This window comes from Aptenodytes patagonicus, chromosome Z (genome assembly GCF_965638725.1).
Source record: "Aptenodytes patagonicus chromosome Z, bAptPat1.pri.cur, whole genome shotgun sequence".
Classification (NCBI taxonomy): Eukaryota; Metazoa; Chordata; class Aves; order Sphenisciformes; family Spheniscidae; genus Aptenodytes; species Aptenodytes patagonicus.
Window position 1 is genome coordinate 28,094,772 of NC_134982.1, and position 18,138 is coordinate 28,112,909.

General features: G+C 38.3%; 1 protein-coding gene across 3 annotated transcripts in view; it reads right to left on the minus strand.

The window, feature by feature from the left end:
• SV2C (synaptic vesicle glycoprotein 2C) overlaps nucleotides 1-18,138 on the minus strand; it is a 124,309-nt gene that overhangs the window by 28,905 nt on the left and 77,266 nt on the right. For all 3 annotated transcript variants that reach the window (XM_076362022.1, XM_076362023.1, XM_076362024.1), the window contains 2 exons: nucleotides 3,978-4,111; nucleotides 3,732-3,821 (listed from right to left, as the gene is read on the minus strand). In XM_076362022.1, coding sequence (XP_076218137.1) covers nucleotides 3,732-3,821; nucleotides 3,978-4,111 — 224 coding nt within the window. The remainder of the gene's footprint in view (nucleotides 1-3,731; nucleotides 3,822-3,977; nucleotides 4,112-18,138) is intronic.

Here is an 18,138-nt window from a genome sequence, read left to right on the forward strand (position 1 = left end):
CTTCATCTAAAGTGAAATGAGATAAACAGACATCAGGGAAAAATAAGGATTTACCAGTGACAGAAAATGTGATGTTGCCTACAATGCTAATTTTCATTTGCACTTTCCTGTGTAGCAGAACAAGAATGTGTTATATGGTCTTTCCAGACACAGGACCAACAAACTTATACCATTGTATGGTTTTGGTTTTGGCTTCCGCTCTGGTCCCAGATTCATAGCTATATCATAAAAGGCAGTGTATTCATCCACAGTTTATTTAAAAATAAGACAAATAGAGAATGGAAAGAAATAAATAAAATAGGGAAAGGAACTGACATATAAGGAGGGAGAGCGCAACAGACTGAGTGTTCAATGTTTGGTTGCAGTTTCTGAAGGCAGCAATAGCTTTTGTTTCTTCTTAACAGAATGAGGACAGCACCCCCCACAGAAGTATCAGAGTGGATTGCAGGACATCAGGGAATAGCAGTATTGATGGTAAAGCTCTAGTTTTCAGCCTACTGCTTTTACAGATGTATGCTGTTTAAAATGCACCAGCAGCCTCATCCCGTGAACAAAAACAAACAAAAGCCCACTAAGCGGTTTTAGCTATAACCACCCTCATTTCTGAAATACTGCAGCTCACTGTCTTGCCAAACCATGACTATATCAAAAGCCTGTACCCTGCTCGTCAGGCCTCTTCCAATAGCAGTAATCCTGTCTGCATCATTCCACTGATTTTAACCTTTTCTTAAATTGCTTTTATGAAACACGCTATAGAAAAGACTGAGTTGAGTCCTCCGAGATTATTTAAGACCTTGTACATACAGACAACCTCACATGCCACACCTCCGGGCAGAAAGGGCATGTGTTTTGAATCACACTATATATAAACCAGTACCACTCTTGTAGGCTCAGGGGCAGCCTTGTCACCATCCTGGCCACCTGGCTCATTTGGAGCTGTGGAGGTTGGGGAAACATGTATATATCCTAGGACCACTGTATGTGACTGGGGACAAAAAGCCCCTGGCCTTGATGGTTCTTTAACATAAGAAAAGTCCTATTGAATCGGGACAATGGTCCATCTGGACGGTGCAAATTCAGCTGTCAGTATATGAAGAATGAAAGAAAAAAACAATAAAGAATACCTATTTTAATGAAAATGGATCTTCTGTTTAAAAGAAATGGCTAGAAATATGCAATGTTTTAAATTTTACAAAATCAAGACATGCTGCAAAGGAAAATGTTTGCAGAAAAAAAGATTAATTAATACATAGGAATGGAAGAGTGGAGAGAATTTTGGTTTTAAAGATACAAAGATTTTTTTTTTTTTACTCAAACATTTAAACCAACAGATCCAATGAATGTATATTTTAGGGACCCAGGAGGGTAATTAAGCATGTACATAAATGTTTAGCTTGGTTAGTCCCATAATAGAAGATACTATCAACTTACTACCATCTCTGTTAGTGTCACTGCTCTCAGGACAGATTTTCAAAAGTATTAAGAGCCACCACCTCCACAGTCAGTAACTAGAATACATCCATTTTGGAGTTTCTAACTCTAAAACCAACTGTTCATCAGTTGATGCCTTCCCTGTTCTAAAGGTCTGAAGATAAAATCCTCAATAGTATGAGTAACAAAAATAAACGTGACGTGAAAAAAGCTTCTAGGAACAGATGACATCAATATAATTATGAAAACATATAAAAGGAAAGCACACTAAAACTATAGCAGTAATGGAGAAAAAGTTACATCAGCTGTAGAGTTAGAAAACACTATCAAAGCGTATCTGGTGTAACTAGTGACACGAAGTGGGGGAAAAGAGTAATGCGTAAGTCATAGAATGGTACTGGGTGAAGCAACGGGGTTTAGGAGAGCTGTGTGAATAAATTACTGAGACAAAATGTCACAATATCCAGGACTAACTTATATTAAAAAAAGAGAGAGACTAAAAGGATGTCCCAAACAAATTATGCATAAGTTCTTTGCTTTCTGGGTTTTATAAGATGAAGTGCTAATATGGTCCGATGAGGAGACGATGCATTTTCTAATCGTATTAATGTAAGCTAAAAATAGAGACTTCTATACATGTGTAACCTTGACGTACAGTACAGTGTTTCTAATCCTTCAACTCCTCAATATCTGGAGTTGAGTTTTCCCAATGTTCATGGCAGAAACTGGCAAAAATCCCAATAAAGTGGTGGGTTTTCCTTACTCATGCCTTATTCATGTCTGACCAATTAACAAAACCAGCTATAAATAAAATTCTGAGTTCAACATGGTTCAGCATCACATTTTAACAACCGTAGAGAGGAAGACTTGTTAGATCACAAGAACTGGAAACAAGAAGCATGTGCTTTGTTTTCTTCTCCACGGCTGCTTTAGGACATGATTACGATTACGTCAAACTGATGTGAGACTGTGGCTGATCCTTCCTCCCACCTTTTGTCCCAGCACATTTCTGTCTTCTTCCTCATGCCTAAACCAACACCGTAGGGGGACAGGCTCTGTGCTATGGCTGACTGTGCAATCAGTCAATGAATATCAACGCTGGCAGAAAAACAAAGAGTGACCGGGGGCAGGCATACTCTGTCTGAAAGCAGCTCAGATCAGCAAAAGCCAATTGTGAAATTACACCCTAGCTGTGCAGTGTTAGGCAAATCCCTTTACTTGTAAATGAAATCAGAAAATAAAATATTAGGTTTGATGGGATTAGGGGTAGGTCACCGGTGTACCAATAAATGTGGATTTAATATGATAGATGTGCTAACCAGCCTTCTTTCAGGCTAAATGTAGGAGTTCTTGAGCTTCTTTGTGGAAAAAATTAAATGGAGGCAACGGAAACTACATTCAAGGCAATAAACTGCAAGTATCAATGGAATAAAGTTATATGGTCAGATGGTCATTCCTCGAGACTGCCTGTAAATGCAGAACCTTTAAGAGGATTTCTTAATTGAGTTATATGTGCATTAAAGTAAGAAGAAAGCCTCTGGAAGAGGAAAAACGTCCCACACATGGCTCTGAGAGGGAGCAGAGTGCCAGCATTCCCACAGCACAGCACAAGCTGGAAAGGCAGACTGGATTTCAAAGCAAGAAAATGCCTTCTGCTGTTTGGTCCTACTGTATCCAGGAAGACAAAATTGTTGTGTATATTCTTCATAAATAAGGAAGATGCCATAAAAAAGTCCCACATCTGAATTACCAATTTCTTCTCCAAATAGATACAACCCATCAATACTTCGAATATGGCCTTATCATTAGACCTGCAAGTCAACAAGCTACAGTTGATCTTCCAAGATATTTTGAGAAAATTAAATGTCTGAAATTACTATTTCACAGAAGTGAAAATGAATTTTTTAAAATTATTATTTTAGCTGATAAAAATGAATAAAATAATTTCAAATGCTTTAAAGACACAACAGCAAACTAATTTGGACTGTTATTATTAAGAGTGAAGTAAACTTAGTAAACAAAACACATATGGAGTCTATTAAGTATCTTGGTACACCAGAAAATTATCACACTGTGGGTTCATACGCTTAAGAATATGTTGGCTAAAGGCTGATATCTTAAGATCTGCTGTATATATAACAATTTCAGTAGGAATTTGGTTCTTATATTCAGGTATTTAGACTGCAAATGATTGGCTTTGTCATGCAGAGTATTAATATTGATTGCTCAAGCCCTCCAGACTTTGCCAGTCAGCAAGCTTGCTGATGTGCTAAGCGATTAGCTTTAAAAGCAATACTCACTGTGAAGACTTTCTCAGGCTGACCACGAGCTCGCATGTTTGTGTCGTGAATTTGCTTGAGTATCATCCAAGCTTCATCATGTTTTCCAACCTAAATGTTTGGTCAAAACATTTCAACAAAATGTACATACAGATGAAGATATTTACTATAGTCACTGAACAATTTTAATGCCTGTTATATAGAGGTCATAATGTAAACACAGAAATAATTTTGACTGGAATCTAAAAACCATTTGGAAAGTTATACCTCCAGCAAGAACCGCGGGCTTTCTGGCATAAAGGTGAGGGCTACCACAGAAGAGACACAGGGCAGTGCGCAGACGATCACAAATACTCGCCAGCTGTGGAACTGGTAGGCAGAGCCCATGCTGAAACTCCATCCTATGAAAGCAGAAATTCACAAAATGTAGAGAAATAAGGAGTATTGTACGTGGGAGTCTGCAGCTTCCTGGAGTTGCAAAATGATACCTGTATTTAAATGAAGCCTGACTGATCTCTTCTATTTCCACAAACATCGATGATTTCACAAATAATCTTACACTATGAATTTCAGCCTTTTGTATGTAACTAGTCATGCTGGAAAATGGCCGTATTATGCAGGGTGGGAGACTTCCTCATGCAGGGATGAAGAAGCCTCTTTCAAGTCTCTTAGTAAAATCTGCATGAAGGTAGTTACGTGAACCAAACAGGGACAGCATCACATAAGAATACATATACAAAGAAATAGTTTTCTATGAATACTGGAAGAAGAGAGAATTAAAAATCTACACTCAGATGATATATTTTAAGGAATTGTACAGCCTTCCTTATTATTATTAACTTTTTCTACAAAGAGTTAATTTTAATACTCTTAATAAGAGTCTCCTAATGTAATACAGTGCAACACATAAAGCATTTACAGTGCCTAACTGCTGATTCCATCTTGTTCCAGAGCACTATACCACTCCTTAAATTTTGTTAAAAGTAAAGTGACACTCGTCCCCCCTGCCCCATAACTAGAGGTACAGGAAAAAATACTCAGTATTTAAACTTCTATCTGAGATAAGCAACCTTAACACTGAAGTAGAGAGAGAATTTATGATTATATAAAGAAATTAAGAAAAAAGAACAACAAGAAAACAACTCTTCTCAGCTGAAAAATTGATTTTAAGATACCTCTGAGTGCTGGCTAATAACATGCTGTAGAAGCCATTGTTAAACTATACTGAGAAGAACACAAAAGGAAATACTGGAAAACCTCTATGTGATACCGCAGGGCTGGTAGTCCAGCTTTTTAATAAATATTGATTGTTTGGTATATTATAACTGGATTATTGAAATGCTAGAATTGTAAGAAACCTAAGAATTTCTCTTAAGAAAGAGAAAAATATTATCAGGGTAACTACCTGGCCTTTTAGTTTGGCTTCAATACAGCAGAAATTTTCAAGTAAAATTTTCAAGGGTAACTTATTAAAAGATGAGTAGAAGATAAGAGTAATGATAAAGGACAGAAGAGGTTACTGGAAGAAAATGGAATCCTGGCTAATGAAAGAGCTGACGCCAGATTAATCTGATATATTTCTTTGCTAACTGATTTTTCGAGACAAAAGACATGGTTAATTAAATCTGTCTGGATGTCGGTAAACAACTGGTACAACATGGTACCAATTGGCCTATTAAATAGTTCTTCAAAGAAGGTATTTATCTGTTAAATGTATACTGTATTTTGGAATTTAAAGATCTCATGCTGTGGATGATAAATACATTCTTGGAAAAAAAAATCCCTTCTCATATTAAAGTACCTGCATGTTACCATACAAAAAATACAGTCAACCCATAATTTATTTTTGCCCTTTATCAACAACTCTGTGAAACATTTTGATCTGCGGACTTGGGAACCTGTTTTTCTCGTCTCCTACAAACTTGCTGTGTTTCTGAAATTATATCAGCTTGCTCTACAGCCTCATTTAGCTATGCCATCTTTAGCCCAGGAAGAGAGAGGTAAAATCAATGACAGTGTTGGCAATGAGCTTACTTTTTTTAAGTAAGTCTCCAGATAAACATACCTTCCCCCTCCACAGTTCCCTCCAACAAAAAGAGGCTGTCTAAAATTTAATATTAAATTTTATTCCAAAATAAAACTTGGAATGAAAATTTAAGATTAAACAATACAAACAAAAAAGCATGTAAAGTATATTAAAATTTACTTTTTACTGATTTTTGGAAAATGTCAACTTTTGATCTTTTGGAATTTCAAATCTTAAATAATATGGGTATACTTTACATCTAAATTGGAAAGGGAAGAAAATAAAGAAGGAAAGGTTTACAGTGAGTTAATAAGGCAATTAGAAACCATACCTGTGTTTTGGGTATTGTGTACACATTCTATTGTAATCATTAGAATAATATTCTTCATTATATATTCTAAACTATGGTACAAAATCACCTGATACAGAACTCACAAAATTATTTCCTTTTGGTTAAGTTAATTTTCGGTCTGAGCAGTGAGCTAATGTGACTTGCTGGGCAGCCGTGCAACTGCTAGTGCCATGGGGAAGGCGGCACAGGATGGGGGGCTTCATCTCTCAGAGCAGCACGGTCAAGGTACTGGCTCTTGTTGTCATTAGAAACTGTCCCAGAAATACACAGAGCCACTGGTACATTTAGACAATCTGCTATTCACTGCTCTGGTTTATGTTTTATGAGACTGAGCTGCATAAAGGGCACTTCTGTGGTAAATGAAATCAACCTGGCTTTATACCTGTTACAAAACAACAGCAACATAGAATCATAGAATCATAGAATCATTGAGGTTGGAAGAGACCTCTAAGATCATCGAGTCCAACCGTCAACCCAACACCACCATGTCCACTAAACCATGTCCCTAAGTGCCTCATCTACACGTCTTTTAAATACCTCCAGGGATGGGGACTCCACCACTTCCCTGGGCAGCCTGTTCCAATGTTTAACCACTCTTTCAGTAAAGACATTTTTCCTCATGCCCAATCTAAACCTCCCCTGGCGCAACTTGAGGCCATTTCCTCTCGTCCTATCGCTTGTTACTTCGGAGAAAAGACCAACACCCACCAACACCTACCTCCTTTCAGGTAGTTGTAGAGAGCGATGAGGTCTCCCCTCAGCCTCCTTTTCTCCAGGCTGAACAACCCCAGTTCCCTCAGCCGCTCCTCATAAGACTTGTTCTCCAGACCCCTCACCAGCCTCGTTGCCCTTCTCTGGACACGCTCCAGCACCTCAACATCCTTCTTGTAGTGAGGGGCCCAAAACTGAACACAGTATTCGAGGTGCGGCCTCACCAGTGCCGAGTACAGGGGCACGATCACTTCCCTACTCCTGCTGGCCACACTATTTCTGATACAGGCCAGGATGCCATTGGCCTTCTTGGCCGCCTGGGCACACTGCTGGCTCATGTTCAGCCGGCTGTCGACCAACACCCTTGTGCTCTGTAGCCAGTCTTGGAAAATGCTGGTGATAACTTATTTTAAGGTGTCATTTATTAATGTAAGTGAACCATGCTACACAATTAAAAGCAACGAGGGCACTGTTCATCCTGCTGTCATCCTGACAACCTGCAAAACATCTTTTTTACTCCTCAAAATATCTGGGGGGCATGTCAAGTGAAATGTTCATTAAGTTTTTTATTGCTCTTATTCCATCTTTTTCTGCATGTATTGTATCAGCTGCTGCAATTTATCTTGTGATTTAACATATCTGCTGAATTAATGATAATAGTGAATGTCAGGATTATAAGAAGCAATTGGTAGAAAAAAAGCCAGCTGCAACACAGCTTTCTTAAGGCTGCTCTCAAGAAAGCACCAGCACTAGATCAGCAGAACACACCTATATTTTGAAGGCAGAGCAAGTTTAGATTTATTCTTATGTTTAACACATCCCATTTTCCTAGGTCATGAGCTAATCTGGAAAATTGAGCCATTAGAGTAGCTCTGAATTTAGCTCACAAAGTGGCTTTCATTCCTATTGTACATAAGTCTTGAAACCAAATGGAAGTGTGTTCTTGGCTATAACTCAATTTGCTTCTCCCTTCCCTGGTTTATGACACAATAGCAAAGACAGCAGCTCTACACGGTTGCTTTCAGAGCACTGCACAGCAACCTAGAGCTAAACTTCACCCTTGCTCCCTGGCTATGTCGTATTCAAGAGTCATTAATCTTGAAAATGGTGGCAATTCCCAATGTTTTATGAATTACTATAACACTTGGCCCAAATGCATCTTGGGAATGATGTGCTGTAGAGCAACGTAAAATCCGCAATGACTGAATCTGAAGCTGCTGCAGCAACCTTTGTGCCGAATACCACCCTCTCACTTTACTGACTGCTGGAAAAGGCCAAGTGAATCACAGACAGGGCAATTGCTGATAACAGAAACACAGCAGCACACAGCAGAGCAAAACCAGAAAGTACAAGATGCTAATCTATATCTAATCACCAATTTATATGTTGAATTCAATGTTAACAAAATTTTCCCTTCCAACACAGCATTTCATCTGCTCCGTAATAGTAATAAATTAAAAGGATATTATAAACAAGTTCTTGCTCCAAAGGAGAGAAAAGAGCATTTCTGTCATAGACTTTCTGAATAAATATAGAGGTAAACCTGTCCATATTATGCTGAATTTTATAAATGTATATTACCTGATAAACAGTGGTATCTTCAAGGACAAGGATCGTCTTTTACAGTGGCTAGGTTACTAGAGAACAGACTAATGGGGATGATTTGCTTAACTTTCCAAAATGAGGTCTGAAAGAGAACTTGATAGCTCTCTACATATCCATAAGGGTTACACTAAAGTGCAATGTGGGCAATGAAAAATATGGGTGCTTACAGGCTCTCTATAAATACTGGCTGACAAGGGGAAGGTTTCTAAATACCAGAGGAATAAAGTTGTGAAACACCTTTATAAGAGACTGATGTGGGCAAAGAAAGCCTAACGGAATGTAGGGATTTTATAGCATGGTTAGCTAAAGACCGACCATACTTGGTAACAATTTTTGTTAGTCATTCAGTAGGAATCAGAGGCACTAGATTCATGGCAACGTCAGAAATTGTCAAAATCCAAGTTTGCATAAGCTTCTCTCTTTTGATAGATCAAAGGAGGGAGTAGATGCAAGAATATCCCTAAAATTAGGGGCGGAGGGGAAAGATAGCCAAGGAATTTATAGGAGTTCATAGACTCGATAGATTCTTCTGCAGAATCCTTTCAATGATTTTATAACTTTTCTTAGTTCTGTTTTAACACAAAATCTTTGGTCAGAACTCAGCTTTCTAGACTCAATTTTTAATGTTTTAAATTTGAAAAATTTCCAGTAATTAAGATGTGTTATTGCTCTAAATTGCCATGTGGTGGCACTGATACCACACGTAATACAAATAATAAGTAAAAAATTTCTGCAGAAAGACTTCTGCTATTAAATAATGTTGTTTTGTTGAGTATTTCCCAAATCTAAGCTACGTCAGAATTAGAAGGAGGACTGGAAATATTTTGCAGCTGGCAGTACTGAAACACATTATTATTGCACTTATATTTAGTCTGTCTTGGCATTACCAAGTTTAACTGTGTGTGACATCTAGGATTTGAGCCCATATATTTTAGTGGTACTGATTAGAATAGTAGTAAAACATCACTGAAACTGAGAAAAGTAGTTCAGGTAAGTTATATAGCTGAGGAAGCTCAGTCAGACATTTTTACAAGACTGAGCAAAACACATGATTTCCAACCAATGCAGAAATCATGTTTTCAGAATTATTCTGTACTTGTATTAATGTGAAATTCCAGTAACACAAAGTAGAACGCTTGTCTTTCCTGTGATTAGATTAATAATATCGCATGGGAAAGGCGGTGTTATTTTTAGCCTATATAGACAGTTAGATACTCTACAAACCCACTGGCTCAGCAGGTCAGCTGCTGGTAATTTCTGCAGAGGGATTCCGGAAATAGCTGAAGTGTGGCAGGCCATGATGGGGGTATCTTAACAAAGGTGACTGCAGAAGACTCTCTAACTCTCATCTGCGTCTGACTGGCTCTCTAGCTGATGCTATTAGTCCCTGGGAACCATGAGGATCAACAGTTCAATGAAAGAAGTAAGTAATAGTGTTAAACAGATATATTTTACAAATACATTAAACTCAGACTTGGTCTGCTGACACTTAAACCTATGAATAAAAGGAACAAGGCATTGTCTAAAGACACATTTCCTCTCTCGCAGAGGAGGGGGTTGTTAACCACTGACACCCATCACTTCCCTGTGTTGGCCTTGATCTTCTGAAGACCTGAGATTATCAGGTCTCCGATCGCTCCGGTAACATCATCTGCCATTCAGATAAGCCCCAGGACAGCTGCAAGCAGGGCTGACCTCACATAGAAAATAATGTGCACTCTAATAACATCAGACACAACTCCTCTATCCAGTGCATGGCACTGTAGTCCAGGTGAGGTCTCCAGGTGTAGTACCTCTGAATAGTGACATCAATAATCCACTTTTAAAATGTTTCTAATACCTGCTATAGTACTGCCCAGTTTTACTTTTCATTGAGGAGGAAGTTTGTATATCCCCATAATTCAGACAATGATATGGTATAATACATGCCCAAAATTTGAGGTTTAGTAATGATATGTCAGCCTTTCATTTAACCTTACATATATTCCATGCAGAATATAGCACTTTTGGGTTTGTTTCCTTGCTATGGAAATGCTAATATATCTGTGACAGGCCAGTTAGAAAACCCATAAAAAATAGTTTCAAATCAGAATACCTAGCAATGCCGGGGGAAAAAAAGGCAAGGGAAGCTTCTAAGTCATTGTGTGCATGGATTGCAACGGTCTGTCTGAAATTTGACTTTCATTCGGCCCTAAAATATGGCTGTATCAAGATGCTGTGACTCACAGTAGCCAATACAGGCAAGAAGTTAATCTCTGAAATGGCAGAAGAGATGAACAGATGTAATCATGTAAGAGAATTAAAGCAGCAATTCCAAATAAGAGAACTGCAGGCACCCAACAGCCTGGTCATGTCATCTGTCTAATCTTGGCAGATGCTAGAGGTGGCAAAGGATGTTTAATCAGTGGTCTATTTATGATTAGGAAATCAGGATCTCACTTGTCGTCCTAGCTAGATAAACGTGAATACATGTAGGGACTTGAAGTCAGCTGTTGTCAGTACTGAGCCTAGTGGGAATAGCATGTCTGTACCTTGACTTCAACAAAGGAAGCTGTTCTTGCACTTCAATTTTCTTTACTGGGAAGGATATTGGGCCAACTAAATAAAACAGAGATGTGAACAAGGCAAAATCACTCTTTAGCAGTTCACATTTTACGAAGTGTTACAGGGCAGAAGGGAAGTTATACAGAACCAGAGAGAAAGGACTTGCAAACTGAATTGACCATTATAAATTTTCTGCATAATCACCCCATATTCTCCCCTTCAGTGGACTATTCCAAAGACACAATAGTTGTAACAAACAGTGGCAAAAGAGTAGAAAGAGGCAGCTTAGGGCATTTTCCGAACTGGTTTTGCCTCTTCTGCACTTACTATATGACTGAGAAAGGTATGATAACAAGAGGATTCCTGTACACTTCACAGAGCTGGACAAATAACCTTTTTACTTATGCCAAGCAGCACTGAAACAAATAAATTTTAATGATTACCTGTATACACAAAAAGCATGTTAAAAAGAAAAAAAGAAAAAAGATCTTGGGTAAATGCACTTTGCAGGGAGCATTCTGGTTTGAATGGCAGCTGTAAGACTTAGCTGGCAGCAAACCAGCTGACAGGAGATAAGGATTCCTCTCCCTCTTAAGTTATTTGTCTTACATAGAGGTATACATGTTTGTTTATTCACTTTAGTTAGTCTCCAAGCCACCACTCTCCCTAACATCATCCAATTACATGGCAAGTTACTGGCACTCTGCAGTGTTTTATTGTGTTTTTCTGTGTATTTATATGCTGCATCTCTATCTATAAAACAGGAATAGTAATACTTACATAGGTTAAGTCTTAACTCAGTGCTGGAAGATCTCAGTAACACTGAAGAGGCATGAAAATAAGAGAAAAATCAGAGCCGAAGTATACAGAGTTTGGGAGAAGACTGTACTGTCCAAATCCATAAAGACAGACTATGACAAGAAATGCAGAGCCATCACCCCATGAGGGGAAACAGAAAGGATAAATATCACATTTGTACAAAACTCTCTACGTGGTTTCTTGCTATACCTGCACCTCATTCCTAAGGGAATTAGGGTTGTTCTCCAATAGCTGCTTGGCCCTGGAGAGGTGCTCAGCTGATGTGGGATCATCACACAGAGCTTTGTGAGCTTTTCCTAGATTGATCCCCTGATTTAAACTATTTGTTACACCCATCGATATGATACAGCATGAAAATAAGAGCTAAGAGCAAAGCATTCCACTTACAGGAAAGGAACAAAGGATGTCACTGCTGAGGAGTGGAGACAACCTTGTGGCCCTCCACTTCTGTTTGTTTAACTTTGGCCACTTAGAATTTTCCATTCTCAAAATAGGGAGAAATAATAGAAATGCATTTTGCTAAGATGTCATGTTGATGTAAATGTCTCCACCTGGCCACCGCCATGCAGGATCCAATTTTGCACCTTAGCAATCCTGAATACAAACACAATGCAACTAACCTATAGGGCTGGAAACCTACCAAATCTCAAAGCACTTCAACACAGAATTGCAGTGTCTTGACTTTGGTCACCATTAAGAGTTTCGTCTCTGTTCTGAGTCATTTTGCCAGACTTCAGACACCTGTTACCAGGAATCAAGCCTGAATAACTTCTACGTGGCTTCATTCTGAATGCAACTATCGTTATAATCCTTGGGAAGTGGGTGTATCCTCATTCATTACAGTCCCTGGATAATGAGCACAGGTTTTGAATATTTTCCAGGGCAAATCTGTAATTTTCTGCTTAGATCTTAAATCAGTGTTTCTAAAACATTCTACTTGTGTGTCTTCAAAATAGCTTTCTTCCTGGCTACCTCATACTTTATAAAATACAAATCAGTGCAAAAACTCTCTTGAAACTTATGTTAATTGTGTATTTCTGAAATTTAAAATGAGAAACACCATCTTGCAATTGAAATTATTAAGTGAGTAAAAATGCGTATTCCAGGCTAGAATGTTCTGCACTTCCCTGATGTACATTCATGACCTTTTTTCAGAGAAAACTGCCCAAGACTACTAGAAATTAATGCAGATGGGCACAGGTCAAATTTTGTCCAGGGTTCAGATGCAAAACTTGAGAAGAGCTGTGATTTGTAATCAAAAGCTCAAATGTTTAATTTCCCTATAAATGGCTGCTTTTGACACATTTCTGCACCTAAATTGGATTTGGAAAATTTTCTCCTTTTTGTTAAAGATCTGATATAGATCTACATCTGCTTGTAAGTAGAGAGATTAGGACTCATATGGCACCCTCCTCAGTCCTATGGAAACCAATGCTTGCTGTAAGTGCTTGGATGTAAGATTCTTTTATACATACGTTTGCAATTTTCCTGATGCCTTTGTAATACTATGGAGTCAGAAAAAATCAAAAGTAGTGCTGAGGTGCAATAGGTCAGTGGTTTGTGACCTTCCTGAATTTAATGACCACTAGACATTTTTCAAATGGATATGTAGAGTCCTACATGGCTAACTAAGGCCTATGGATGAAAGATTGATTTGTCTTAATTATTTTTATGGGCATATAGCCTAGAAGCATTTTATGAAATCCCCGTTATTGAAAACCACAGCAGTAGCTGGCAGCATCTGGAAAGAAAACTAAATCAAAGAATGGTCTAAGAATTTTCTTAGCTTAACAATGAGTTAAAAAGTGAGCATAAAAATTAAAATGTATTTTTCCAATACAAGCAAGATCTATTCAATAATTACACTGAGTTCACATTATAGTCCAAAGGGGAATGGAGACTGAAGAACTGGAAAGATGATATTCTAATTACTCACATATTAAAAAAATCAACCCAGAATAGGCCACCAAGGGTTAATATTTAGCTGATACCATCAAAAATCTCATTACAAGCACTGTGGTACATAATTGATCTGACTGTTTGGCTGACTGAGTCAGTGGCCCCGGAGATTTATGTACTCATGCAGTTCTGCAAAGCCCTCACTTGGGTCTGGCTCTGTGCAGCTGTTCAGTGAAGGCACTTCACAATCCGCAAAACAAAGAGGTAAAATCTGCTGGCCATGACTCTGACAACATCATAACTTACAGGCTCGTCAGTCTAAGAAGAAAAGGCCATGTCATGCTTTCCAGAGATGACAGATCAAGCAGATGCAACTAATGTCAAAAATAGTGGGGGAGAGCACATGTTAAAAGATACTGCTGTCAGAGCTTAAAAATATCATGATCAGTGTCAACATTGAGGGTCTGCAATCAAATGTCACTAAAACGTGCTTCAAATTTTGTTTGTATGACCTTACTTTTGATTTCTTGTAAAGATTTCTACCTCTCGTCTCCTACATGTACTTAGTGGTTTCCACTACTTTATTGTACTACACCTAATTAAGAATTGAAAAATGGTTGACTAATGAAGTTTGAAACATCTGTTTGGACAGTGCTAAAGAGTACAGTAAGAGTAAATCATCAACAGCAGACAAAATTCACTTTTATAAGTAGACAATGTAAAATTGCCAAATGCCCTGTGCAGCAGTCGTTATGAGCCAAGTCTGAAAGAAAACACTTGTCTGCAACAAAATCTGATTATATTGTTGTCCTACCAATATGCAAAACACAGATACAGTGATCTCTACAGATTTCTGTGTGGTGCCCTCCATGGCCTAGCCATAGCTCTGAGCTCACAAGTTGCATTATATTTGGTGTGACAAGTTGTTGTAGACACTACTAACAGCAGCTGTTAAATGTGGAAGCTAACTGAAAATGTAAGTGTTCCTGTCCTGGTCCAGGACTTCCAGTGATTTATGTGCGTCTGGACTAAGGATATTTAAACGATGGGCTCACAGTGAAGAAGAAAAGAGAAGCAATTAATCAAAAAAGACAATCAGAAAAAGGCACAATAAAACAGTGCAGTTTATGAAAAGAAAATGGCGCCTATTTATCTAGCCTAACTTTTACGAACAAAACAACCATTGAAATGCTGGAACATTTTCTGAAGAATACAGAGAGGACATGTCTTTTACCAGTGATGTGCATTTTACCTTTCGCATGCTGCTGCAGCGTAACAACAGAGCATCTATGCAATTCAAGAAACTCTTTCAAAATTTATTATATTTTATTTGTTCAAAAGTTGTTGCAAGAAAAATCTTTTTTTTAATGAGCATTTCAGTGTTGTGATTTAAGTCTCATCTCCTTTTTTGCTATTTAATTTATCTCTTCTTATCTTTTTTTTTATTTTAAACAAAAAGGAGCAATATCCTATCACTGAGAGAGAGACAGATAGACTAAACAGGCAGTTTATGTGATCTAATAATTAGATCAGATGTGCATTCTAAGAATCATCTTCTAATCTAACAGCAGTCTATTAAACAAACCTGGTCAGTTGAATACATGGCGCTTTTCTGTACATACTGTGAACCATGGGTCAGAAGTCCTGGATTCAAACTTTGGTCAAACACTTCCAACACAAATATTACTTGCACTCACAAATCAAGTACTAACGACCCTCAGTTATAATCTATCACAGCTATCCAAGTGGTGGTTGTGGGGAGGTGGATTTTGCTTACGGAGAGGCAGTTGCAGTGTTTGAAATGTAGTTATCAAAGCGAACAAGGAAAATATGATATATTAAATAAACAGAGAATTAGATTCTATTTTTCTTTTTATAAAGCTTCATGACTTCCTTACAGAGTCTAGAATATCCAGATATCATGAAGGAGTCAGATGCTTATATCTGAAATACATAAGTTTCCTGTGGGAAAATAAAACAATCTAAAAGCCTTACCTTGATCTCTTTAGCTGTGATTCCTCACTTTTTTATTATATGGTGATGCTGCCTTCAGGAAACAACTAGGAGGGGGGGCAAAACTTTCAATGCCCCAAAACAAATAGCCCCTGTACTAGAAAGGAAACAGGATAATACAGACTCAAACAGCAAGAGAGGAACAGAGAGTGGTAGAAAGCAGCATCTCCTCACCTCGGCCAGCATCAAAGCTGAGGAGATCAGGAACTGAAACCTCAGCCCAGAGCCCTCACTACCAAATCTTGCTGTTTCTCTTTGCTCATTTTATACTGTTTTCTGCTGGCATCTTTGGAAAGTGTAAAAATACAGCCGTGTTGGGAATATTAAGCAGACAAACACCATAGGGGAGGTAGATCAGTTTTTTCCCATATATTTGTACAGGTCCCTCCTCTATAAATATGAGCAGAAAGAATATAGTCAGATGCTGTATTCAGATACTCAGATACACATGGATAATTGAATATACCTTAATCGAATTACTTTCACTGAAGTAGGCATGATTTTCAAAAGTAACATTTAATATTTTTCTTTGAAGAAAAGTATAAACAAGCTTCCTGAAAAAGAAATCCAATGACATTCTGCAATTGATTATGTTCATTTTATTTTAAAGGCAACTGCACTGCAAATTGAAAAATGATATTCCAGTTGTATAACCAATCTACAGACAGAATATATTATTGAAGTGAAAAGAAATTATTACTAAAAGGACAATCACTAACTCCTTCAGAGTAGACAGTTTTATAAACCAGACAAACAATATGGAAGTATGGTCGACAAACTTGTACTCTTGTACTGTGTTCCAGAGGAAATTAATATATTTATGTATCTGAATAATCATAGAGTAAGACCAGTGACCTCTTCTTTTGCCCATCTGTACAAATTACGTGAATTTTTCATCTGTTACAGACCAATCACAAAACCAAAACCTTTTTTGTCTTTTTGACATTAAAAATTTGAACAAAGAACGAATCTCATCAGATTAGCATCTTACTTGTTTCCGGAAGTGAAAAGCAAGGGTTATGCCTGACTCTGCAGACATTTCTGATGGCCGGCCACTGGCCAGACTTCTAAGGCAGCTTCATTAACTTGGATGTAATTTTTCTTAATTTATACTCAAAGCCAATTCATTGTGTGAAACTGAGTTTTCATTAAAACGAAGGTTTCTGTGGAAAATGATGTTTATGGCATTAGACAGTGATGTTTATGGCAACAGTCTCTTCACCTGTCTGTCAGTTCCTCCACCAGCATCATTTAAAGCCATTGACCTATTTCAGCCAAACCTGACAGGAAGAAATAGTCTCAAAGATAATTACATTCTCCAAAGCACCGTGAAATGCACTGCCCAGGCAGAGGGGAGAGACCCCGTCAGAGAACAGAGGAAAAGGCAAGAGAAGCCAGCGGTCCCTCAGGGATGCTGTGGCCAGCCTGGGGGCTGGGACCACACCGTGGCCGCGCCATCCATCGGCTCTGGCACCAGTCTGACCGAAGCCAAAACATGCTGCCTCCTCCCTGACAGCAGCTAGACCGGAGCAGGGCTGTAATGCAGCAGGGAGCATGGTGAGGGTGTGGGAAGCTGAGTGTTTCTTATTGCACTGGTGTTAGGGACAAGAAAGGGCAACTGTAGAGACTATAGCAGAAGGGGATCTGGAAAAAGCAAGGGGAAACTTAAAGTACTGCCATGGTGCCTTGTAAGGGATATAGGGGAAGACTGGAGAGAGAGGGGTCACAGGGACATTGACAGAAACCCCTCGGAAACTGGGCCTCATAACTTCTCTGCTCATAAAACAACTTGTTAGTTTTTTACTGAACCTCTCAATAAACAAATTTTGTCTTTCACAGTCAACCTAAAGAGCCCAGGAGAAGGTTATATCTGAAGCTCACTAATGAGCATCTTTAGTGCTCATTAAGTAGATGTACTAAAAGCTACTTAAGCTTCTAACGTTTGCAAATATAAACATTTAAATGACCATATAAAACCCTGCATTAGGGCACAGAAAATAGCAAACTGATAAACAAAGTGATTTGTTTTGCTTTCCTGGCTGGATTTGCATAAGCAGCTGTTCTAAATTCTGCTGTGTTCTGTCATTCTTGTTGTTCCTAAAGACGAAGATTTTTTAAAAGTATACACATTCAGTATAATCTAATTTCATAGGATTATTTCAAATGAAGAGCAATTCGCAAGTAGGAGTTGATAACTCAAGTTAACATTAAAACTGCCTCGTACCCACTTCAATTAACTCGGATTTAAAAAGTATAGATATCGCTTCAGCCTGCAGAGTACCAGATTAATGGAAGTGCACTAAGTATGGGGGGAAGCACAGCACAGTGGGGATCATTTTGCCTCTTCGTGGAGTGCAAAACAGATCAACACATGTTGCATTACGTAGTAGATGCCTTTATGTCTGATCTATTCCATTTGTTCAGCATGACACAGTCTCATAGCAAATGCAGATTCAATC